Source organism: Dendropsophus ebraccatus, chromosome 8 (genome assembly GCF_027789765.1).
Source record: "Dendropsophus ebraccatus isolate aDenEbr1 chromosome 8, aDenEbr1.pat, whole genome shotgun sequence".
NCBI classification, from domain to species: Eukaryota; Metazoa; Chordata; class Amphibia; order Anura; family Hylidae; genus Dendropsophus; species Dendropsophus ebraccatus.
In genome coordinates, this window is record NC_091461.1 from 54,666,211 (window position 1) to 54,693,431 (window position 27,221).

At 39.7% G+C, this 27,221-nt stretch overlaps 1 protein-coding gene across 5 annotated transcripts in view; it reads left to right on the top strand.

Moving 5' to 3' along the window:
• LOC138799354 (solute carrier family 22 member 15-like) overlaps positions 1-25,337 on the top strand; it is a 261,620-nt gene extending 236,283 nt beyond the window's left edge. For 3 of the 5 annotated variants that reach the window (XM_069980394.1, XM_069980391.1, XM_069980395.1), the window contains 2 exons: positions 19,255-19,407; positions 23,965-25,337. In XM_069980394.1, the coding sequence (XP_069836495.1) occupies positions 19,255-19,407; positions 23,965-23,991 (180 nt within the window). In that variant the 3' untranslated portion in view covers positions 23,992-25,337. Of the gene's footprint in view, positions 1-11,064; positions 11,094-15,172; positions 15,307-19,254; positions 19,408-23,964 lie in introns of those variants that run through there. The other 2 variants (XR_011364245.1, XM_069980392.1) reach the window with 2 other exon arrangements.
• Positions 25,338-27,221: the final 1,884 nt, after the last annotated feature.

Below are 27,221 nucleotides of genomic sequence, written 5' to 3' on the forward strand. Positions count from 1 at the left end.
TTCCATTGACTTCCATTATAAAAAAAAATACGGGTTAAAACAGATCCTTTTTTTTTTAACGGACACAAAAGTAATGTTAACACAAATGCATACGTTTTTTTCATCCGTTTTTTGTTTTTTTTTTGCATCCGTTTTTTCTGCGCAAAAACGCAGTGTGAACCTAGTCTAATAAAAGTATTAGTGCTTTTTACATCATTATGCCAGGGGCTGGATCATATCTCCTAGAACTTTAGCACCACAAAGAACATCATTAGTGCCATTAGACATAGCTGAGAAAGGGTTAAATGACTCAGTAGGAGCTGTGATCAGCAGCAGACACCTACTATGTAGGGAGTGGGCTGAGCTCCATTCACCCCTTCACGTCAACGTTTTAAAACGTTGCACAGAATTGTTTACACTTTTTTTTGTGTGAAAGTATTGATAAAGGTCCCACTGTGTGACACTATTAATGTCAGGGTAATTGTTTGCTGTCAACAAATATTTGTTGTTGGAAAGTAGATGAAGCAAGAGACAAACCCAACAACATGTTTTTACTTGGACTTATAAGTGCAGAAAACCATAGCTTTTTGAGTGTTAATAAAAATGTATGTCAATTGTATGGAAGGTGAGAGGTCTTGGAGATAGGGTTAAGAGAAGAGCAGTTTTTGACTTGGTAAAGCGCCACCTCCCTGCTGTAGTCTGTCTGACAGAGACTCATGCCACAGAGGATACAACCTTCAGACTGCAGCAGAGATGGGCGGCACAGGAATTTCACGCCCCCTTTACAAGTTACTCTGCGGGTCTCTCCATTTATATTCACAGACAGATTTATTTTTCTTTGATACATAAAAGGATGGATAGAAGGGGTCGATATATTTTTTTACACGCAAAAAAATAATAATAAAATAAATAAAAAAAGACCTTTGTAAGGCTAGGTTCACACTGCGTAAAAAATGGATGCATTTGTGTGCATCCGTTTTGATCCGTTTTTCCATTGACTTCCATTTAAAAAAAATAACGACTCAAAACTCAAAAATGTTTTTTTTTGACGGACACAAAAACGAAGCTGACACTACTTTTGTGTCCGTTAAAAAAATGGATCAGTTATGATCCGTTTCTTTTTACAATTGAAAAACCAATCAAAACGGATGCACACAAATGCATCTGTTTTTGCATCCTTTTTTCATCCTTTTTAAAACGGATTGCGAAAACGCAGTGTGAACCTAGCCTAATACCCCTGATCAGGGCCGTATTCACCACTAGGCACCCGCGGGTCCAGTGCCTAGGGCAGCAGCAGCTGTTAATATGGGCTTTCCTCTGTTAACAACCACCACCCCATGGAACAGTCAGAAGTAGATCTCATGACCCTCCCAAGTTATGGTGCGTTTACACAGACAGATTTATCTGACAGATCTTTGAAGCCAAAGCCAGGAACAGACTATAAACAGGGATCAGGTCGTAAAGGAAAGACTGGGATTTCATCCCTTTTCAAATGCATTTCTGGCTTTGGCTTCCAAAATCTGTCACATAAATCTGTCTGTAATTGCACCATTAGAATAGCAGATCTTCTCCTTTCTATAGTTTCCTACCCCTGCTATAATCAATAGTGGTTCTCTTTTGCGCAGTGCATTTTTACAATTGATATGCACAAGCCAAAAAGACAGAAATGGCTGCACATCGCACCCATGGCTGACACAAAAGCTTATTCAGCTACATTTAAACCAACATCAGAAGTTAGTATATAATTTGGCCAAACCATATTGCCTCATGTACCACGTGCAGGTCTTCTGATACACATGAGTCCCTAACCAAAAAACATCACTGTGCCAGTCAGCGACCACAATCCCCGAAAAACGTGCGCAAGCAGAGAAGGGGGGCCACGGAATGGCCCTGCAACCCCATTGTCACATGACCAGACCCTAAAGAGCCCCCCCCCCGAACCCCGCAGGCGCCACCGGCGGAAAAAGTGGACGCCAAGCAACACAAGTGTGAACAAGCTCTTACCTCTCTCCATTCCTCTGCAGGTAGAATGGGAGAATACTAGGAGATCCTCCCCTTATGTACACAGGTGCTTCCTGCTAATTTGCATCACATGGGTCTTACAAAGCACGAGTGCTAGCCACAATGAAAAAAGGGACAGAATACATAAAGTATGCACAAGCCAAAAAGACAGAAATGGCTGCACATCGCACCCATGGCTGACACGAAAGCTTATTCAGCTACATTTAAACCAACATCAGAAGTTAGTATATAATTTGGCCAAACCATATTGCCTCATGTACCACGTGCAGGTCTTCTGATACAGATGAGTCCCTAACCAAAAAACATCACTGTGCCGGTCAGCGACCACAATCCCCGAAAAACGTGCGCAAGCAGAGAAGGGGGGCCACGGAATGGCCCTGCAACCCCATTGTCACAGGACCAGACCCTAAAGGGCCCCCCCAAACCCCGCAGGCGCCACCGGCGGAAAAAGTGGACGCCAAGCAACACAAGTGTGAACAAGCTCTTACCTCTCTCCATTCCTCTGCAGGTAGAATGGGAGAATACTAGGAGATCCTCCCCTTATGTACACAGGTGCTTCCTGCTAATTTGCATCACATGGGTCTTATAAAGCACGAGTGCTAGGCATAATGAAAAAAGGGACAGAATACATAAAATATGCACAAGCCAAAAAGACAGAAATAGCTGCACATCGCACCCATGGCTGACACGAAAGCTTATTCAGCTACATTTAAACCAACATCAGAAGTTAGTATATAATTTGGCCAAACCATATTGCCTCATGTACCACGTGCAGGTCTTCTGATACACATGACTCCCTAACCAAAAAACATCACTGTGCCGGTCAGTGACCACAATCCCCGAAAAACATGCGCAAGCAGAGAAGGGGGGCCACGGAATGGCCCTGCAACCCCATTGTCACAGGACCAGACCCTAAAGGGCCCCCCCGAACCCCGCAGGCGCCACCGGCGGAAAAAGTGGACGCCAAGCAACACAAATGTGAACAAGCTCTTACCTCTCTCCATTCCTCTGCAGGTAGAATGGGAGAATACTAGGAGATCCTCCCCTTATGTACACAGGTGCTTCCTGCTAATTTGCATCACATGGGTCTTACAAAGCACGAGTGCTAGGCATAATGAAAAAAGGGACAGAATACATAAAATATGCACAAGCCAAAAAGACAGAAATGGCTGCACATCGCACCCATGGCTGACACGAAAGCTTATTCAGCTACATTTAAACCAACATCAGAAGTTAGTATATAATTTGGCCAAACCATATTGCCTCATGTACCACGTGCAGGTCTTCTGATACACATAAGTCTCTAACCAAAAAACATCACTGTGCCGGTCAGTGACCACAATCCCCGAAAAACGTGCGCAAGCAGAGAAGGGGGGCCACGGAATGGCCCTGCAACCCCATTGTTACAATTGAGGCTACGTTCACTTTACGTATATTTCAGTCAGTATATGTATATTTCAGTCAGTATATTTCAGTCAGTATTGCAACCAAAACCAGGAGTGGTTTAAAAACACAGAAAGGATCTGTTCACACAATGTTGAAATTGAGTGGATGGCCGCCATTTAATGGCAAATATTTGCTGTTATTTTAGAACAACTGCTGTTATATTGAAATAATGGCAGTTATTTACTGTTATATGGCGGCCATCCACTCAATTTCAACATTGTGTGAACAGATCCTTTCTGTGTTTTTAATCCACTCCTGGTTTTGGTTGCAATACTGCCTGAAATATACGTAGTGTGAACCCAGCCTCAAGATGTAATTACCTTTTATTGCTTTTTGGTTGTAAATTATAGAGCTGACAGTATAATTGACTTTTTGCATGCAGATTTTTAATCCATCTTCCGAGCATTATGGCGATTTTTTTTTTTTTCACCCTAGCTCATTGATGAAGCAAAGAAATAACTTTGGTAGGTGCACCATGCTGATCTCGCTGTGTCATGAAATGAACTAGATTACATTTTAATTAATACGAGCTAATTAAACAATCTAAAAGACTTAGAAAACCATATTAAAATCTGCATTTACCAGTCAGTATGTAAACCATGGCATTAGGAGGCAATGACTCTGCGAGTCAATTGCTTGTTGACAATTATAAAATATATGTGGGCTGCACTACATGGTTTCTGGCCTTTCATGTCTCTCCAGGCCAATTCAGCAACGCTTGGTAGACATTAGTATAAAAAGAATCACAGGGGAAATGTGAACTGTTATAAAACCATATTATATCTTGCTGTTCGCAAATGGCCCTCCCACCCGGAGTATAATTTCCTCCTTCACTAAAAGTATTTAATATTTAGTACTATGCATATATGCACACATTTAAAAAGGTACAACATTGGAATATATGTATATATCCTGTTGTTACATCTAATTTGCGACCTAAGCCATTGGAAAATATGGAAAAAAAAAGGGATCTTGACATAAGCGTACCCTTTGAGTGGAGACTAGTTTGAAATGACACTACTTACATTACAATCAGCGTTCACTAAGGATAATAGCTGCTAACCATACTTCTTCTTCACCATGCATTACTATTAATGGATACTCCGCAATTGTCATTGATTTGTAAGCAGCTCTCTTGGCTCTAATAGAAAGCTTCCGCTTCAGTGTAGTTTGTAAAAATATTCATCATCAGAATATAATCTGTTTAGGAGTTATAATGTGTTAACAAGTGTTAAATAGGCTTATCTGGCTTAAAAATGCTTTCAATTTTGCCACCAGGGAAGTATACGGAATGATTTAACTAGGCACTGCGTTCTGTATGTAGCCATAAAACATCTGTATATGTCTCTTATTTACACATAATTCTTCGGTCGGCTACATGGAATAGTGGGGATATACCACTATGTGCTGTAGATTGTCCTTATTTCAATGGTCATATTCCAGTTTCTGTGAATTATTCCTAATAAAAACTCACAACAGAATTGGATTCAGAAAAAAATAAAATATTCTTTTCCCATGTTGGAAATTAGTCCTGTTTTAGGAGGGTTCACACCACAAGCCATGAGCCCCATGTCTCCAGGTTAGAAAATCTGACATTCCCAGACATCTCTGGCCGTTCATGGGAGCATCAAACGGTTTATTGATACTGTTCTACTTTGTCACTTCTATATTCTCTCTGTCGTGACTGGTGTTTACTCATGTTACAGTAAATTTGACATTATGGTTGCAGCCATCTGCCCGCTTTTCAAATGATCACTCTGCTTATTATGCTTGTTGCTAACTAGCTTCCTGACTTCTGCTCTGTTTTGTGCTTTAGCTTCATTGAACCTGAGCTGATAGAGACATCTTTTTTGTGATCGTGACTTATTACACACGAACCTCTTATTAGAAATTGCTTCAGCGGTGGCTAACTGCGTAGTTGCTTTTCAGTATATTTTGCTCTGTACAGACTTTGTTTTTAGTGTTTATTTTTCAATTCTTGCCTATAGTGAAACATCTCATGATACAATAATTGTTTAACCATATGTTTATTGAAGATTTTTTCGGATATACTAACAAAATGGCAGACTAATCATCCACGCACAAACAACATAATAAGAGGAAAAAACTGGTAAACACAAATGGTCACTAGGCAATAGAGATATGCAAATAACAGATATTACTATAGAAAAATCACTGTGATGTGTCACATGATACATTAAAACAACCAAGATATGTCATAATTTACTAAGACAGGGGAAGGTTGATACCATTCCCTTATGAAGAAGAGAATGGGAGGTGCCTAGCCTTTCGGTGATAAGCCCTTCATATATATACATTGGGGGAAAAAAGTATTTAGTCAGTCACCAATAGTGCAAGTTCCACCACTTAAAAAGTTGAGAGAGGCGTCTGTAATTGACACCATATGTAGACCTCAACTATGGGAGACAAAATGAGAAAACAAATCCAGAAAATCACATTGTCTGATTTTGTAAGAATTTATTTGCAAATTATGGTGGAAAATAAGTATATGGTCAGTAACAAAATTTCATCTCAATACTTTGTTATATATCCTTTGTTGGCAATGACAGAGGTCAAACGTTTTCACCAAGTTTTCACAAGGTTGGCACACACTGTTGTTGGTATGTTGGCCCATTCCTCCATGCAGATCTCCTCTAGAGCAGTGATGTTTTGGGGCTGTCGCTTGGCAACACGGACTTTCAACTCCCTCCAAAGGTTTTCTATAGGGTTGAGATCTGGAGACTGGCTAGGCCACTCCAGGACCTTGAAATGCTTCTTACGAAGCCACTCCTTCGTTGCCCTGGCGGTGTGCTTTGGATCATTGTCATGTTGAAAGACCCAGCTACGTTTCATCTTCAATGCCCTTGCTGATGGAAAGAGGTTTGCACTCAAAATCTCACGATACATGGCCCCATTCATTCTTTCATGTACCCGGATCAGTCGTCCTGGCCCCTTTGCAGAGAAACAGCCCCAAAGCATCACAAAGCAACACAAGTTGTGTTTCTACCAAACAGTTCCACTTTGGTTTCATCAGACCATAGGACATTCTCCCAATACTCTTCTGGATTATCCAAATGCTCTCTAGCAAACTTCAGACGGGCACGGACATGTACTGGCTTAAGCAGTGGGACACGTCTGGCACTGCAGGATCTGAGTCCCTGGTGGCGTAGTGTGTTACTGATGGTAGGCTTTGTTACATTGGTCCCAGCTCTCTGCAGTTTTTTCACTAGGTCCCCCGCGTGGTTCTGGGATTTTTGCTCACCGTTCTTGTGATCATTTTGACCCCACGGGGTGAGATTTTGCGTGGAGCCCCAGATCGAGGGAGATTATCAGTGGTCTTGTATGTCTTCCATTTTCTAATTATTGCTCCCACAGTTGATTTCTTCACTCTAAGCTGGTTGCCTATTGCAGATTCAGTCTTCCCAGCCTGGTGCAGGGCTACAATTTTGTTTCTGGTGTCCTTTGACAGGTCTTTGGTCTTCACCATAGTGGAGTTTCTGTTTCTGTCTGACTGTTTGAGGGTGTGCACAGGTGTCTTTTTATACTGATAACAAGTGTAAACAGGTGCCCTTACTACAGGTAATGAGTGGAGGAAAGAGGAGACTCTTAAAGAAGAAGTTACAGGTCTGTGAGAGCCAGAAATCTTGACTGTTTGTAGGTGACCAAATACTTATTTTCCACCATAATTTGCAAATAAATTCTTACAAAATCAGACAATGTGATTTTCGGGATTTGTTTTCTCATTTTATCTCTCATAGTTGAGGTCTACCTATGATGTAAATTACAGACGCCTCTCATCTTTTTAAGTGGGAGAACTTGCACTATTGGTGACTGACTAAATTTTTTTTCCCCACTGTATATTCAAAAAAAGGACCGTGGCATCGGCTTCCCCGTGCTCTGGCCGTTCTATCCATGTGAAACACTTCAAGCGAATGTACTGATGGTACATTCCCTTTGTCTGTAATAGCTAGCTTTACTAAAGGCAGATGTGATGTCTTTTACAACAGGCATGGATTGAGTAGGGGAAGAGGCCTATGTAATGGTCATTGGAGCCAATTTTGATTCTGTATGTGGTCTGGATATACTGTGCAAATGGCTCAGTGACCATGGCAAATATGACTAGGCACAACAGGCATCCTCGGTGCGTGCCATTCATTATATGAAGAGAAATAGAACACATGACAATATATCAATTTGCAGTTTATTTGTTGGATTGGAATATTAATAAAAAACATTTAAATGTGGCCTTAGTATACATACCTCTAAGTTCTAGGCAGCCATAATAAAGCACATAGCTACTGTCCTGCCATGTTTCTCTGGTTTCACGTGTGTGTGTTGTTGTTGTTGTTGTTGTTGTTGTTTTTAAAAAAACAGACAGAAAAAAACGCATCATGTTCCATCTCATGCTGTATAACAGAAGTATGTGAGAGTTCCTCTATTCTGTATGGCCTCTGTGAGGCCTTTGCCTGCTGATGACCCAGGTTTTTCCTTCTCTTCCTCTAGCCTGGAGTGATCTTTAACTTAAATCTCCCCCTTCTGCAAAGGGAGTTATTCTGATAATAAAGGTCTTGTCCAGGGCGCTGATGTGTGAGAACACTGCAGCTTTCTAATTCCAGCATATTAGCAAGTCTCATTAAATTACATTTTAAAACCAAGTAAATAACTTTTTTCTCCCTGGATAACTTTTCGTAGGTGCTTTACATAATGCCAAGTCCTCTATGCACAATTAAGATTGTTTTTCGTATTTCCCTTTTCCTCCATGGGATGACTTGCAGCATATGCTGACAATACTCTGATTTTACTAAGAGAATAAACAAAAATACAGATACAGTATTTAGCCACACGAGTAATAAGATGAAACATGAAGAAAATGTGGGCTTGCGGGCCCACAACAGCACAAGCTGTACAACAGTGGGGGCTAAAGCAAATAGAAGAACTATATACAAAGTTTCCAAACAGTAACAATTTGTATGAGAAAAGTCCTGACCTCTAGAGGTGTGGGGGAAAGTATAAAGAGAAAGTGTGTAGGGCTTGTATGGGCCTAGTCAAATAAGAAACACCTAGCTTGAGGTTGGAGAAAGCATTAGCACAGGAATGCCTTATGGATGCACTGTGTTTTCCCCACAATAAGACGCCCTCCTAAAATAAGACACCTTAGCTACCCTACCAACTAGCCTAAAGTAAGGCCCCTCTCCTCTAAGCTAGGACACCCCCTGAAAGTAAGGCATGCCCTGAAAGTAAGGCCGCCCGTTACCACCCACCACCACCCAGGATTCAACTAATCCTCAAGCTTCACAGCCGGCGCCGAAGGCAGCTTGGTCCATGGCCCCCTTGTTCATTGCCGCACGTCCCGCTGCACATCGCCCGCAACCAGCTGCACGCTGTCGCTCGTCCCGCTGCTGATGCGCTCCTGCAAGGATGTGAGTATTCTGTGGAGGTCCAGGAGGGGGGGTATTATTTTTCTCCGCCGGCCAGGGGGAGAGAAATAAGACGTACCCCGAAAATAAGACATTGCAGGAGATTTATCAAACCTAGCAACCAAGCAAACCTAGCCCCTAGCAACCAATCAAATTCCACTTCTCATTCCTCACAGATTCTTTGAAAAATGAAAGGTGGAATCTGGTTGCTAGGCGCAACAAAGACAAATCTACTTTACACCAGTATGATAAATCTCCCTCATAGTGCCTGTTTTTGAGCAAAAATTTATATAACACACAGTCTTATTTTCGGGAAAACACTGTAGAAGAATCCCCAGGGATTGAGTTGTTTTGAGGGAGAGGGGAGTATTAAAAGGAACCTGTTGTGTCCCCTGTGGCCCACAAACTACCTTTTGTATTCAACAGGTTGCCTAAACCGTGTGATGCTGCAGTAAGTGAAAAATCAACTTACTAACTAGACTGTGGGATTAGATCTGGCCACATCTGGTCTCATAGGCTGCGCTCTTCTCCCTCCCAGTCAGGGCTTATTGACAAGCTGAGTACAGGGAAGCCACTGTAGTATGTGGTCACTTAGACCACCTTATTAAATTATCAGAGGGGGGCCAAAAATGCAAGCATCCCCCTCCACAGCAGAGAACTCCAGCACCTCCTGGAAAACAGAACCTAATTGGTAATTGGTTACTATGGGTATTTTAAACCAGTGTATATTTTACACCCTTTGATAAATCTGGGCCCATGGGGGGAGATTTATCAAACTGGTGTAAAGTAGAATTGGCTCAGTTGCCCCTAGCAACCAATCAGATTTCACCTTTCATTTTCCAAACAATCAGTGAGGAAAGAAAAGTGGACTCTGGTTGCTAGGGGCAACTGAGCCAGTTCTACTTTACACCAGTTTGATGGTGTGTATACACTCCCTTATGTTTGGATGGGCACAGCACTTAGTGTGTGTGATGTACTTGCATAGTAATATGCCAGGTAGTTGGAAATAAAGCACTCATCTAGTTGCAGTCGGACTGTGCTTGAGCGACAGGTTCCTATAGGAACAGTTTTACGGAGTCTGAATTAAAACCATGGCTTCTCTACCTTCCTCTGAAGCTATTCAATGGAATTGAGTGTTAAAAAAGTTACAATGTGAGCATAGAGATTCTCCATAACTATTTTTAGTGCTGCAAAGACTATACAATAAAAAAGTTATGACAAAACCTTATTATGTAATAGAAGAGCTTGGCTAGTATGTAGAGTGCGTCTCCACGTGGTGATTACTACATTAAAGCTGGGTTCACACTATGTATATTTGAGGCTGTATTTGTGAGGCTGTATAGCAACCAAAACCAGGAGTGGATTGAAAACACAGAAAGGCTCTGTTCACATAATGTTGTAATTGAGTGGATGGCCGTCATTTAATGGCAAATATGTGCTGTTATTTTAAAACAACGGCTGTGGTATTGAAATAATGGCCGTTATTTACTGTTATATGGCGGCCATCCACTCAATTTCAACATTGTGTGAACAGATCCTTTCTGTGTTTTCAATCCACTCCTGGTTTTGGTTGCTATGAGGACCTGACATGAGGACCAAATACAGCCTCAAATATACATAGTGTGAACCCAGCCTAACAGTGCAGGAAAGTTACAGAAAGAAAATTACATTACAGTTTCTTATGTTTAGTCATTCGGAAAACAGGTTTAAGACATCAATTGCATCTTGACTGGAAAATGGTCCTGAATCCTGAAGGGCCCTGGGAGATCACGTAGGCGAACGTGCCTTCAAAAAATTGCATTTTGTGCAGTTTGAAAATCACTCTTTCTGCCTAAATTACAGCGATTGCCGCATGTAACCGGGATATATTCATTTTAGTTGACTCACATATAAAAAAAGAATGAGCCTGATGACAGTAATGATAAGAGAGCAGAGGCAGAATCCGCAGTGATGGGTGTCAGGGAAAGTGAAGAAATAAATCCATCCGCTCAGTTGTTTTCGTGTAATCATATCTTTGCTTCCATGTAAGTCAGTAGGGTCTGCTGTTTATTCTATTAGTTGTGTACAGCAGTAGTCTGTTTTTATGTGTTAACATTAATGCGACAAATACTTTCTTTCTATTGTGTATACCGAAGTCTTGTCATTTCTTAAACTATTAAAGTACTTCAACAAACTTTTTTTTTCTCATTTCTTGAAACAGATTTCTACAGTGCAGCACAAAAAAGCACAGTAGGTTTCCACTCTGCTTTATCATCTACAAAGAGACATCTTTTCTTTGCGTTTATGGTTTTAATATGTGTTGAATCTTGCTTTTATATACAGTAGGTGTAGCCCTTAGGCACCCTGCAAGGCTTGATTCATCTGCTTTGCTGTAATGGGAGAACATATTTTTGAGTAAATCAGAATTGTAATAGTGTTTCAGAGAGTTGGAGGTTCTCACACTGAGCGAGTTATCACATACAGCAGTGTGGGCTCAGTAAGTGTTGGCATACACATAAGGGATTATGTTTATGTTCTTACAAGAAAATGACCAGACGGACTGATATTCACTGTCTGTAGAAGGGTCAGTTCTGCTGCATTGAAGAGCCAGACATACTGTACACTAGTAACAGGATGTTATTTCACTCCTGCAGGGGGCACAAAACTTAATGGTTATAGGTGGAGCCAAGCAAATTTTCGGTATTAACAAATTGAAGAGCTTTGTTAGCTTGACAGTTGGCTTATCAACAGGCTGCCTTTGAACTCCGGGACATGCTGCTCCGCCCCAGGTGCCTGAAATCCCAGGACTGGATCCAGCTTTTCCAGGCACCCGGAGCTGCACAAGTTCAAAGGCAGCTGGCTGATAAGGCAACTGCAGAGCTAAGGCTACGTTCACACGTAGCAAAAGTGGCGGAATTCCATAGACTGTCATTATGTCCACTGCAGAATTCTGCCACTTTTGCTACATGTGAACGTAGCCTAACAAAGCACTTTGATTCATTAATACTGTAAATTTGTTAACCTCTAGTTATAGGCGTACTGACTACAAGCTTGGTGGTTACTCACCAATCCCGTAGATACACTGTTTCCAGAATATTTTGAAGACATAAAACGTAACAGTCACTATGGCAGCAGTCTCTTTACAAGGGCAGCTTGAACAACTTAAAACAATATACACGTTTGACATTGATATAATGATACTGGTCTGCAAAATAGTCATTGTCATGTTTAACACAGTTAACAAAATTGCTAAAAATGGCAGAGATGGCAGGGTTGTGTTTTGCAGGGCCATTTGTATTTTTTTTGTACATTTCATATAATGTAATTAGAGATAAGCGAATCGAACTTCATGAACTCAGATTTATTACAAACTTTGCAAAAGTTTGGTTTGGTACAGAACCAAACTTTTTGCACAGTTCATGACAAATTAGGTCCAAGATGATGGCTGCACAATGTAATACACATAGAAAATAAAAACAGGGTATGGCCACCTATCCATGCTCCACCGGTGTCATCCTACTGGTCTCCAGTGTCCACTTCTGATCACTGCCGCCTCCAGCCCGCTCAGCCAATCACTAACTGACTGAGACAGGACAGCGCCACAGCCAGTGATTGGCTGAGCAGACTTTTACTCTCGTCTCAGTCAGAAAAGTTCGCAAATCTCTAAATGGTAATGTAAAGGGGGTTTAACAGCTGAGATCAGAGTTATCTCTGATTCCAGCTGCTTGCGTTGGCTGCTGGCTTCTGATGGCATCCACCCCCACTGTGTATGGAGCAGGCTCAGCTCCTGAGCCCAATCTATTCTTATTTAACACCACTGTTATATACATGCACATCATAGGGGGGGTTAAGAGGTTAATTATATTATTATTAACCAGTTCTTTCACTGGTGCTTTACAATTCCATGGGACACATACTATGAAAAACAGCAGTGGTTACTGTGAGATGCATTTTACCTTAAAAAATTGTTCGCATCCATCTAAATGTCATAAGAAAATAAACCAAATAGTAAAATGTTGTAGATATATGTAGAGGCATCTTTGATAATACAAAAAAATGACAAAATGAGATGACATAGTAGATGTCTGACTTGAGACTTTGTAAATTACAGACAAGTAGCTTCTCTGCAGTGACTAGATGGCAGATTACACAGCCAAATGAATTAGTCTCGCAGCTTATGTCAAGTATGGCACTTTCTAGAGTGCAGGAAGCTATTTCAATATGCAGGTATCTGTTATTATCATCTTTCTTGCCTGACCATGTGCATATTCATCAAATAGGCTTTGCTCATGTGTGACATCAGGTTGCATTTTGCTATTAGTCAAGCACTCACTGAGTTCCGAATGTTGCATTTAAGAAGTAATAAATGTGTCCTCTTTAAACTTACCGGATGCTTGGATAAGGCAATCATTTAGTCAGATAAGTCCCCAAGAAAAATGCTGTCATATAGGTTATGTCTTAGGGAGAATCTGTCACTATGACAAACCTATTAAAATAAGTATATTAGTATGATACACTTGCTAATTACCCCCCATATGGCTAATGGGAAGTTGAAAATAGAGCACCCCCTAGTTCTTAAGTAACATGGTATATGGCTTGAATGCCAATTAAGAACCTTTTATAGTTTCCTAGTTTTTAGGGCTATGTTCACATAACATTTATGAAAAGAGACACAATATTTACACAATGGCCGTTTTCAGAATGAAAGGATTTTCATTGAAGTCAATGCAAACAGCGACGGCTGTTTACACAATGTAGCAAACAACGGCCGTTGTTCGATGGAGCTGCAAAATGAATGAACATGTCAGTTTTTTCCGGCTGTTGTTTTTAGTTGTCCACACACAGTACTTTCTTTTTGACCTGTCCTTTGCATTGAAGTCAAGGGAATTTTATTACAGGACACAGGACAGCACTTAGTATTGAGCTAAAATAATGTTACTATGGCTGATTTTGCAATGTCTGCCATAGGAACATTCTAACAACAGTCATTGTAGACACTCAAAACAATGGCCATTATTTTGAGTATCAAACATAGCCTAAAGGTGTGTACCGATGTTCAGGTTTTCTATGCTGGTTTTTGAAGCCAGGAATGTTTTTTTTTTAAGAAAAGGAAGGTCTGCGTCTTTTTACTGGTTTACATTCATGATCCATTCCTGTTTGTAGCGTCAAATACTGCATAAAAACTGAAACCTGAAAATACATAGCTGAACTAATAAGGCTAGGTTGACAAAAAATAAACTAAGCAAAAATTACATCTGTTTTTCCTCATCTAAAAATGTGTAGAGAGTCAGGTGTAGAACAACAAAATAACGGCAGGACAGGTTACGTACATTCCGGCTAGGAACGGTATCTGACATTAATGTCTGGTGTCTGGCATTTGGATATTATTTTTTACATAATGGAATTTTCCCTCTACTATGCATAAAGTATCCAAAACCCAACAGATTCTTTATTCAACCTTATTCAGTCTTCCTTAAAGGAACAACAGGTTACAGTAGTGTTAAATGTTAGTGGAAGCTGATTTATAGTGTATGCTATAGTAGGGAACATATTTGTAAAAAAAATAAATCTGTTTAAATGACTACCACGCGCTGACCAGAAGACCCCTGCAGGGATGGATTCCCACTTGGTGTTAGCAAAATATTTAGTTTCTATTATAAGTTAATGATGTTAAACCACAGTAAGGGACCAGTAAGTAAGTGCAAATAATGGTAAATTACTGCGGGACAGTATGGATCCTAAGCCTGATCCTCCTGTGACTTTACTCTCTTACATAAATAGACTAGACTTGACAGCTTGTAATAAGGTTGGGGAAAAGTGTGATTCAATTCAATATCACATTATGTCAATTGAAACCCAATAGATGCAACATATTCTGTAACTATCACAGAAGAAAGATGAGGCAGATGAAGTGTAGATTTTCTATTGTTATATATAGCCACAAGGTATATTGACCAGAACTATTGACCAGAACTATTCCCCACTATTCTTTTGTGGGGAAAAATATCTTGCTTGCTGGTCATAATTGGGACATAGAAGGAAAAAAAATACTTTTCTTCCTTAATAGTTTTCTTAATTGGCAACTCAGCATTCACACTTTTGCTGGTGGGCAATTCATATAGGTTGGACAACAGGAAGGTTTGCTCAATAAATAAATATAGCCATTATTTACAATCTATAGGAGAAATTTAGCGTGTATTAAAATTGACCAGTTTCCTGAAGCCATACCTACGTGTGTGTGTAAAGAATTAGATTATGTGAAGTCTCACATGTAGGTAGGGATAGTGCGGCTCTGCTCTTACCCACAGTCCCTGTCACTAACTACTTAGATGGTCTGACCTAAACGAAGGTAACTTCCTTATATGCGCTGGTCATGACTGGGATTAAGGAGGAGAGGAGCGTGATGACGGAACATTGCGAGGTAACTTCCTGACATGCTCTGGTCATGATTGGGACATAGGTGGTGAGTATGGTGCTGGAGCATGATGAGGTAATTTCCTAAAAAAAGATGTGTATGTGAAGTGTTGCAGTTTTTTTGCTGTATAAACATGTCTGTCCATAATCTAGGACTTTCCATTTACCACTTCCGAAGGACTTTGATGTAGTACTGGTTCCATCCCGTATACCTCTTTTTGAATAGCTAATAGTTTCACCAATGGTCACCTTCTTCTCTCAGGCTTTGGGCTCCTTTGGCTGCCATAAAACAAAGATACTAGTTAGCCAAAATGGGTGTTTGTGGCCAACCATTATCTGGAAATTGTGTGTGAAAAAAGATTTGCAGTGACTGACGGTAGACTTATGTCTTCTGATGGTGTGGTCTCCCAGGCTGCATTTTTTGGGGGGAAAAGTGTGGCTGTAAAAGACTGCCTTGGGAGGACCATGCTAATTAGTTCAGAAGAACACCCCTAGAGATCTTCTTTATAGGAAAGACCTAAGAAGCTTAATAACCAACATCTAGTTTTACTAAATTCAATGGACTTGCAGTTTAAATATATCCATATATATACTTTTTTTTTACCAATTAGACCCCCGAGGACTTTAATAAAGCCTGTGCAGGGAGCATGCATTATCTAAAGCTAAATTACCTTTTTACATTCTTTCTGACACATTCTTTTTACGGTTGTCTAACAGATGCTGGAATCTTATAACTCAGTGTAACAAATGTTTTAATTATGCTCTATGAAGCCAGCTTTAAAGTCATGGACTCTTTTATTCCTCCCTTAATCTTAGTATTTTTTTCTTAGTGTACTTTTTGAGCAAGTAAAGTGCTTACATTGCTGCATTATCAGTATTAGCTTGTCATTACAGATATTATTCTGTGTGAGAACTTTTATGGCAATTAACATCACATTTCTGGAAAAATGGAAAAGAAATTGCTTTCAGGCCACATATGATAGAGCATTGCTGACATTATATATCTGCTTGGGGAGAGTCAAATATTGAAGATGGTATATACCAGTTCCAGTGCAACCTAGCTATAAGAGTTTGTATTTATTTAAATCTGAAATGTATTATTATTATTATTATTAATCATGTAATAACCTTGGCTGTTTTGATTCCAACATGTTTTTACTTTTTTGATGGGCTTGGAGGTGTGGTTATTAGTTTAATATTCACATTCCCTGTTCCTGTTTCATGCCCCCTCACACTCCATTTTGCAATTAAGTTTCCATTCATCTCACAATTCAGTGTAACCTGCTACTATGTTCTCATAGGGTAGGAGATGCGGAGAAGAAGATATTTTTCTTTACCATTATCCTCAGCAATGTTTCGGTGCAATCCTGAATTTTATTAATATGTTAATTAGGCAGTTTGATGCTTTGGGGACAGTACTGCAGCCTCTGGTGCACCAGTCTGCCTGCCTGCCCTCCCCTCTTTCATGCAGCACTCTGCAGTGGTGATCGGTCGAAGTGATGTGTCAGCAGAGTGCCACCTGTGCGATAGTTAAAGTTTTTTGAAGACATTTTTTCTGTAAAAAATGTGGATCTGTGGATTGCAGATCCGTAAAAGTACAGCTTTGTCTGTAATCATGGATTCACAATTAAGGACAAATTTACGGAACATGTGAATAAGGCCTAAGTTTCCCTTTAAGGGGTATTATTGGGTCCACATGTAAATGTAAATCTGAATGAAAAGAGCAGTACAGTTATCAGAGTTGTGTCCTGTACCCAGTCATGTGCCTGTGTCCATCACAAGACAAGGACTGTTTTGTTTTTTTCTCTCGCTATCAAACAGAAGTAAACAATGATGGTTCCTAATAAATGACAGTATGAGATTTTTTTTTTAATTCAAAGAGTTTTTTTTTTTATTAAAAGTATGTACAAGACAAGTATGACATAGAAATACAAGACATAGAAATACAAATGCAAACACAGGGTAAAACCCTAAAGGCATATCCAAGAAGTACAGCAAGGAAAACAATCAAATCAGTATAGCAAACTGAAACAACAATAAGAAACCAACTACTGTGGTAATGGTAAGTACAGATAACTAAACATACTAAGTAATGCTACGTTTACACGGAACGATAATTCGCCCGATCATACGATTAACAATGTCGGAGTAAAGTTTTTTTTTTCATAACGATCAGCGTTTAGACTGTACGATATATAGTACGGAAATTCGTTTTGCGATCACTTAAGCCTATCTCACACATTGGTTAAATCGGCGAACGACTGTTCACATGGAACGATCTGCGAATTTTTTGCGAACGATCAACGACGATTTGAGAACCTGTTGAAAGATCAATCGTTGGTCGTTCGCTGCGTTTACGCGTACGATTATCGTTCGAATTCGACCGTTATCGTGCAAATTCGCACGATAATCGTTTTGTGTAAACGCAGCATTATTCAAAGTACTCAGGCAGTACAGTGTTCTTATAGGGGTAGGCTAAGAAGAGAAGTGCCTACTATTAATCCAGCAGGACCAATGCAACAGAAATTTCGGGTGAGTATGTGATAAATTAGCATACATTCGATCATAGGAGGTGGCGGAGTTTAAACAGTATGAGATTTTTAAAACCCTGAGCACTTGATACATAAACTATAATTAGCATAATGAAGCAAATCAAAATAGCATAAAAGACTTAAACTTAAATATAAAGTGAACCCTCCACTGTGAGATCACCAAATTTCTGCATGTAAATTCACTGGGAGAAATCTGCACAAGTCATACAGCTTTCATTGTGACTTTGTGTATCTGTGTATTGTACAATTGTAAAGTATCACCACCACACAATGAGATAACCATAAAAATCTCTGCCACATGATGTTGTGATGCTTGATTCCCTAGACAAGTTCAGGAGGGACCTTTCTTGAAAAATATAATATTACAAGTAATGGTTACTAGATTTCTGGTGATAGGATATTTATCCATAATTTGCTATAAACAGCACTTGTCAGGAAGAAACAACCCATTTAATGCACAGATATTGCTAAACAGCAAGAACAATGTGTAGAGGTGAAAACATTTAGTAGAAATCTCACTGTTCAGTGACACTTAATATTGATCACAGATCATAAAATGCAAATCCAGCATCCAAACCAAGCTGAGTTGTGGCTGAGACAATGGCTGACAGCGTTTCCGACATAAGATTTCTTCTCCTGTAAACTATCGCATTGTTTGCCTTCAGTTTTAAATAAACAAGTCTAAATGGTTTTCCCAATGTTTGCCGAGTAGTCTGCAAAACTTCATTACAAAGAAACTGCTCATCCTGTGCATAGTAAACTTATCACAGCATGCAAATAATTGCGGCCAATTGGCGTTTATTCCCATCGCTATTTGTTATACATGATTTGGCGCTTCTAAAGGGCAACGATAATGAGCAAAGGACATGCATAATGTGAACCCTCTGCAGACTTTCACGCCCACACTCATCTACTGATGCAACGTGCATATGGACAGCACCAAGCTGACGACCAGTCTAAAGATCACACTGCTTAATAAGCCATCTTCTGACATCCAGCAAGGAATGTGGGAGGCTCAGTTTACCCCTATTGTTCTGTAACCTTGACAACAACAAGAAGAAACAAAAATAAATGTCATTCTTGTCACATTTGTCAAGGTTTCAGATAGTGCTGACCAGAATGGAAGGAATTGTAAAGTAAGGCAAGCTGCAATATAGGAATGGTTCAAACTGTGCGGAAATTGAGTAAGAATGTCAAGCTTGAGAGAAGATGCTCAGTACATGAGCTGGATTTGCAAGTAAAGTGCTTAACAATTATGGGTAGATCTTCGGAAGTGCTATTGTGTGTACATTTTACCATTTCTTACATAACCGGTTCTCAATCTCTAACATTTTTGGGTTTGTGAAAACTCTGTGGGTGTCCTGCTTGGTTAATGAAAGTAAAGCTTTGTACTGGTATGCATGATATCATTTGAGTTCCATTTCTTTCTGTAATTTCCATTCCAGAAATCTCTTAATCCATCAATGCCATTCTTGGCATTTGGAATCAGCGGCATATCAGCAGGAATCCTGAGTCTGTTACTGCCAGAAACACTTAATAAGCCAATTGCAGAGTGCACTGAAGACTTACAGTCTCCTGCATACCAATTGTTAAACAAGGTAAGACATCAGCGCATGGAAAGAAAGGTACATTATCTGGAAGACGGCTTGACGTTCAGCCGGTGTCAATTTAGTAGTTCTCCAATACAACCTGCTGTGTCTACATTTCTAGCTAAACCCGTATTCGACTCTAATTTAAATTCAACTCTAAACCAAATAGTGGCTTTGTTGTGTGTAATAGATTTCATTCTTTTCAGCCATTTCTTAGTTACACCATTTTCTAGAAAATCTGATCATCAGTATTGCCTCAGTTACTGCTCCCTTCCGCTAAGTGACAGCCTCTGAAATAGTGATAGCCATAGATCTATTGTCATCTCTGCCCCCCCCTCCCAAACAAAAAACACACAGTAGTATGTGTAATAGTATTATTAATGTGGTTTTCAGAATTTTTAGTAGTTTATCACTCCTTAACCACTTGCAAGCTGCAAATCAGCTAAAAACATCTAGCTTGTTGGCAAGTGATTGTGCAGAGACATTCTTTTCAAAATAAACCTACAGCTTTAAGAGGGAAAAGATGTCTGAGACAACTAAACTCTGCAGAAAGAAGGCACAGATGGTTGGTTTCCTTTATTTGCCTTCTTGATTGCCGTGCACTTTGTGCTCATTGAGTGCTGTGTACACAGTGGTGCAGGGATAAACCCCCTTGCTTCTGCACTAGCATTCACTGGGTGCTGGGTAACTGGACCAACTGGGTCAGCATGCTCAGATCTTCAGGGTGGTATATTCCCCCTGTAATGGAAGGTAATATATCAGCCAAAAAATACTGCAATGTTATAATGGCCCCCAAAGGCACAATGTATTAAAATAAGTAAAGTCGGGGGAAATTACCTGAACCTCAGCTTAGGGCTCCACTTCCTAAATATATGCCCAATGGAAAAGCAACTATAGTGAAAAGAGGGCTCAATTTGAAAAAATATTTTGGTGGCACATTGTGATATTTAAAAAGAAGCTTATTTTCTTCCTTCCCCAATGTTGCAAAAATAAATATTACTAATACACAAATTGCATAAATATTAAGCCAAAAAGTGATTTGAATAACCAAAAAAGAAGAGGCTTTAAAGCTTTCAAATCTTCTTGTAGTAAAAAGAACATAAAAAAACATGCCTGACAGTGGTCTTTTTCAGCAGGGTAATGCACCCATTCACACTGCAAAACTTTGTTCAGGATTGGTTTAAGAAAGATGACAAAGAGTTCAACATGTTGACATGTTGGCCTAAAAATTCCCAAGATCTAAATCCAATTGAGCATCTTTGGGATGTGCTTTAAAAAACTGTCAAATCCACGGGACCCTACCCCGCAGAGTACAAGACTGAAAGAGTCTGTCTATATGGTCTTGATGCCAGATACTACAGGAGACCTTCAGAGGTCTTGTGGAGTCCAGGCCTTGATGGGTCAGAGATGTTTGGCAACATCATCACCTACACAATATTAGACAGGTAGTTTAATATTATTCCTGATCAGTTCATGAGTGGTGAATACATTGTAAACATGAAATCTGCAGCATATCTGCCACATGTGAGCATACCCTAAAAAAGTATTCCCATTTGGGACATTTATGGCATATCCACAGGATATACCATAAATGTCTGATAGATGCAAATCCCACTACCTGTAAGATTAAGAGCCCCCAGACCAATCTAACCTTGCTTGTGGCAGCTATAGGTGTTCCGGGACAGCTGAATGGGTTTTGCCTAAATTGGCAGTTGTGTAAACCACATAGTAATGCAATATATGCCATATCCATAAGATGGGAGTAAGATGGACCACTGTAAGTAGGTGGGACAGGGCTGGGGGGTCCTTATTTTTTTGTCAGGTTTAAGTCCCTGGGATATGCCATAAATGTTCCAGATTAAATTACCCCATTACCTCATCTATTTAAAGGGTGATTTCTGCCATACCAAAGTTTTACAGTTGGCTTGGGGTGCTTTTAAAATCTATACCCCTAAATCTCCCCACAGCTGCTGTTCCAACATGGCTGGGTCCACGCTGGTCAACCCTGCTTACTCTTTCTATGATGTTTTGTTCCTGAAGAAAATACTGACTCAGCCAATCAATGGCTTAGACAGGTCACTACTTCGCTAGTGATTAGGCATCTCCTACAGGAATGAGATGTCAGTGCGGACCTGGTGCCCTTGGAATGACAATTCCAGGGGGATTCCTTCTTTTTTATGTAAATAGAAACCACTGTAAAACCTTTTGGTGTGGCCTGAATACATCAAAGTCATAAAATTGTTATTTCTCGAAGACAAATAGAAGAGCTAAACCAGTGTGTTCAGTTATAACGCAAAATATATTTTTCTATCATAAATTGTAAAGGATAACCAAGGTCTTTTAAGGGAATCTACTGTATGTACAGTGTAATGTGTAATGACACATAATCATGTGCCATTTAGCAAAAATGCAGATATAACAACCGTCTATGGCAGTACTCCTCCACTTCCACAAGTTTTGCATTGCAGCAGACTGAATTAGACAGATACTGCACCAACACAGATAAAATATAGTACAGCAATAGAACTAAAGTATCATTTTATGTTGTTTACTTCCATTAAGACTTCTTCTTAGAATCACAGTGACAAACTTAGAAAACACTAATTCCAGCCTAGCCACACAGAAAGTAAATAATGTTAGAGGGCTGGAAATCCTTTTAAAAAGAAAATTAATGGTACTAATTTATTTCATTTCCGCATATTTTTTTTATATAATTGGAAGATAGAGAAAGGAGTGCTTACCTCATTTACTTTCTCACTTAATTACTTTCCTTTTTTTTTTTTTACTAGAAACAATTGCCTAGAATTTTTCTTTTGGCACTGGGAATCTATTCAGTGAGGCGCAATGGTTATGTAACTACAGCTATATTTAATCTGTCATATGCAGTACGTAAAGTGATTTAGTAATTGCAGCCAGGCCAATTATAGTACTTGATTTTAATATGTTATTCATTTATGCTGCAGTCTGTATGTATATAACATGATTAACTTCTCAAAGAGGCTAGCAACGCCTTACTCATCAATATAGTCTAGGACAGCACGGCTCAGGGAGCTTTTGGTACTTGTTGCTATGTTTAGTTGAGGACTAGAGAAGTGATAATTACTGTCATAAGCTCATATATAGCTGAACCTCCCAAATGTACAGTCTTCCTAAGCACGTCAGCTCCTTTTTGGTCTCTGCACTGTTCCCATTAGTTACTATAATATTTTAATTTTTATACCCATGTCTTGAAGTGATATGGTCACCTCACTTTAGATATGTGCAGTTCTTAGCACCGTTTAGAAATGTACACATTTGCGGCACAGTTCATATTTACCTGTATAAAACATGTTTTTGTTTTCTTTGTGGCCAAAAATGCTTTTTATCATTGGTGGAAAGTGTCATCTGGGCGGGGCACCGTTGTCATTGTGCTCCCACATCCTATGTTGGCACCGTAGTCCCCACCCCCACCATGGTGTAATCAGAATGGGATGCTCCTACTTGAGTGGAGGCTGGGATTCATCTTCTGTGGCACAGGTGTGGTCCGGCAGTGACTTTGCCGTATCCTCATCTGCTATTACCGCGCCTGCGCCGTAGAAAATAAGTTCCGCCTACACTTTATAGAAGCGTCCCATTCTGATGACGTTATGGAGGGGGTAGGGACTACGGCACTGATATAAGTGGGAAGATAAGGGGTACAATGGCTGTGAAGCCCCACCTAGATGACACTATCCATCAATGATAAAAAGCAGTTCTGGCCAGATAGACAACAAAGACATTTTTCGGCTAATAAACCCAATTACAAAGTTTCTTAAAATCGCCTGTACTAGTGATTTCTGCAAAAAAAAAAAAAAATGAAACGACGGTGACACTTTAAACTTTCCATTCTTATCCTGAATGCAGTAGAATCTTCTCTGATACCTCCCCTCTGCGCTAGTTGCTTGTTCAAATCCGCGCCTCAGAATCCCACCAGCTCCGTGTCATACAGGCAGTCTATAAGAGGGCTCGCGCGCCTCTCCGCTCTGAAGAACTGACATGTTAATTCTTCCATGTGGAGAGAGGACGCGAGCCATCCCATAGAATGCCTGTATGACACGGAGCCTGGCGGGATTCTGTGGCGGAGAGTTCCCCCAGTTTGTGAACTGGCCCTAAAGTCACCCACAAACACTCCACAGACTAACATCTTCAACAATCAAAACCGGTTTTATGGAATGCAATACCCCACACTATCAGACTTTTACCAAACGTCCAGTTTTTAGTATGTCATTAGAATTTAGGCAGCTCTGTTTCACTCACCGGAAACTCCCACATGGTGGGATGGAGATAGAGTTGGTTGATTTACCCAGCTAAAATGTACAGCAGAAATAATAGGTCCATTACAGGATATACGCTAGACAGAAAGTGGGGAAAAGGACACAACAGGGCAGACACTTCAAAAGCAGAAAGAAAACCACAGAAAGGTATTTATTCTTATAATCAAAACTACAGGAAACCTAACACATCCAGTAATAAATCAATAGGGCCACTACAGCTATTCACATCTTGCTTGTTTATTGATTTCTGAAGGTCTGTGGTTCTGTTTTTCAGAGAAAACAAAAGGAAGATGATTCCTGACTTTGGACACATTTCATGCCTCTATTTGATGCCTTACTTTTGATCATCTGATATGGACAACAAGTCTTTGGCAGTTCTGTGGCTCACCTGATATGGCCATAAAGTCATTGGCAGTTCTCTTGGTCATCTGATATGGACGTCAAGTCATTGAGAGCTATGTTGGTCATCTAACATGGACGTCATGTCATTGGGAGTTCTGTTGGTCATCTGATACATCAAGTAATTAGGAGTTCTGTTGGTCATCTTATATGGACGTAATGTCATTGGGAGTTATGTTGGTTATCCGATACGGACCTCAAATCATTGGGAGTCTAGTATGGACATCAAGTCATTGGGAGTTCTGTAGGTTATCTACTATGGACGTCAAGCCATTGGGCTTTCTGTTGGTCATCTGGTATGGACATCTAGTTATTGGGAGTTCTGTTGGTCATCTGGTATGGACATCAAGTCATTGGGAGTTCCGTTAACATTTAATATAACAATCAGGTCATAGAAGTTCTCTCAGTAATCTTAAACAGATATCAGGTCTTTGGCTATTCTTGAATAAAACCTATTTATAAGAATAAGTTTCAATAGAGTTGCTATAATAAAGGTACCATCTAAGTGTTTTTAGTGTTTCCGTTCCACCTGTCCAATAGATTTTATATTTGTTTTTCTATTCACTGTATTCTTGTTGTATTATTGCTGGACATAGAGACTTTGGAGACATAGCCTCAGCTGAAAGTCAATTCTGTGAGGCTGCTATATGTTGTAATACACAGTATTCTTTATCTGATGTTAGAAATTTTGCAGTCTTGAAATTCTGCAGTACACCCACAAAAATGTACTGAAATGTGAAATCTGATGTCGTATATAAAGCTTTGTATTAGACTATTTTATATCTCTGTTTTGGTGCAGTAAAGTGCACTGTCTTTTGGTTTATGATAACCATGAAATCTCATACTTCAATGAAAATACTTTGCAAAAGAGAAATAATGCTGCATCTCTATTGTGAATGATGTGGCCATTTTTATGGACCAAATGTACTTTTAAAAGTTAGTTTCAGGACTTGGACATTTCCTCACTGTGTATTCTGGTAAAATATGTTGATATTGCTTTGAGTGTCTTTTATAAATCAAGATTTAAAATTTTCAATTTGGTCATGTAACTGTTTTACAGCTTGTATAAAACACCATAAAATTTCTGATGCGTTTTTTTTTTACAGCTGAATGTACACACTCAAAATTTAAATGGTCTTATATTAAAAGTAATATCCACGGAGGATGGAAGGAAATAGGTTAACCAGCAACGTATTCTTTTGTCTTTTAAATTTAAGTTAAATTGTTTTCAGTCAGGACCCATTGTGTTTTCTTGCTATAATTCCTTTTTTACTATAAAGCTAATGGTTTTATATAATTATGGTGTATATAATTATTCTGATATTGAGTATTGCCTACTTCTTGCCTACATTTTTCTGTGGAGTACAAAGTAGTATCCTTGCTGTGCTCATTTAAGTTTTCCTTTTACCATTTTTGAGTGGAGGAGAAAATTAAGTAGTTGAAGGATCATCAGACAAAATAAGTGCTTCTCATACTGATTTAAGCACATAGAAACCATTACATTTAACATTTCATCTTATAATCATATATCTTCCTTTTTCCATAGCGTCTGATACTGTGTTATAAAAGGTTGCCACCCAAAACTAGAATTCTTGGTTGAGCTGGGGAAATATGTGTAAATAACTCTCAGATCAGTGAATCACACTGCACACAAAGATTGGGTCACTGTTACTGGTAGGGTACCATAGGGGTCAGCATTAAGCCCTATTCTCTTTAATATTCATCAATGACCTTGAAAAAGCAGCTAGTGTCAGGCAGCTGCTGCCAAGTCAAATCAGATCATGGGTCAAAGGTGAACTCCAGTACTCAGAAAAAATATTAACATACAGTAGCTATTTAGAAAAAAAGGGGGTAATATAAAGGGGGATATATCAAAGGTCAATACAGTGATTCAGTCAAGACAATTCTGCCGTTTTGGTTTTCTTTAACCCCTTAGCGACCCATGATGTATCTGATACGTCATGGTGCCACGGGGGGGTGTTCAGAGCGGGGTCCCGCCGGGACCCCGCTTTGAACGGCGCTGATCCTGGCTGACATGTGCAGCCGGGCAGTGCCTCTATTAGCCGGCGCGGGTAACATTGCCACGCCGGCTAATTAAGCCTCTAAGTGCAGCTGTCAAACCTGACAGCTACACTTAGAGGCTTTGATCCACATGTCCCTGGTGTCTAGTGGGACGGATCTCCCCCCCGCGATGCGATCGCGGGGGGGAGATCCGTTCTTTAGCCCGTGCCGGGCCTCAGCGTCGGAATGACGCTGATCCCGACTCGGCAATAGATTGCTGTCGCCTGCAGCAGGCCATAGCAATCTATGACCGATCTGATCAATCTTTGCTGTGTATATACACAGCATTGATCTCTATGAGAGATCAGTGCTTTGTATATACAAGTCCCCCAAGGGGACTTCTAGTTAAAGTTAAAAAAAAAAGTAAAAATGTTTTTTTATTAATAAAAAATCCCCTCCCCTATTAAAAGTCCAAATCACCCTCCTTTTCCCCTTTTATAAATATAAGTAAATAAACAAATAAATAAACATATTTAGTATCGCCGCGCGCGTAATCGCCCGAACTATTAATTAATCACATTCCTCGCACGGTAAACAGTGTAAGCGCAAAAAAATTCCAAAGTGTAAAATTGCGCATTTTTAATCCCATCAAATCCAGAAAAAATATAATAAAAAGTGATCAAAGAGTCGCATATGCGCAATCAAGGTACTGATAGAAAGTACATGTCATGGCGCAAAAAATGACACCTCACACAGCCCCATAGACCAAAGGATAAAAGCGCTATAAGCCTGGGAATAGAGCAATTTTAAGGAACATATATTTGTTAACAATGGCTTGAATTTTTTACAAGCCATCAGATAATATAAAAGTTATACATGTTACATATCGTTGTAATCGTAACGACTTGAGGAACATGCATAACAAGTCAGTTTTACCATAGGGCGAACGGCGTAAATGCAAAACTCCCCGAAATCAAAACAAATTTCTTTTTTTCAATTTGACAGCGCAAATGATTTTTTTCCGGTTTCGCAGCATATGTTATGGAAAAATAATGCCTGTCATTGCAAAATACAATTGGTTTCGCAAAAAATAAGAGCTCATGTGGGTCTCTAGGTGAAAAAATGCAAGCG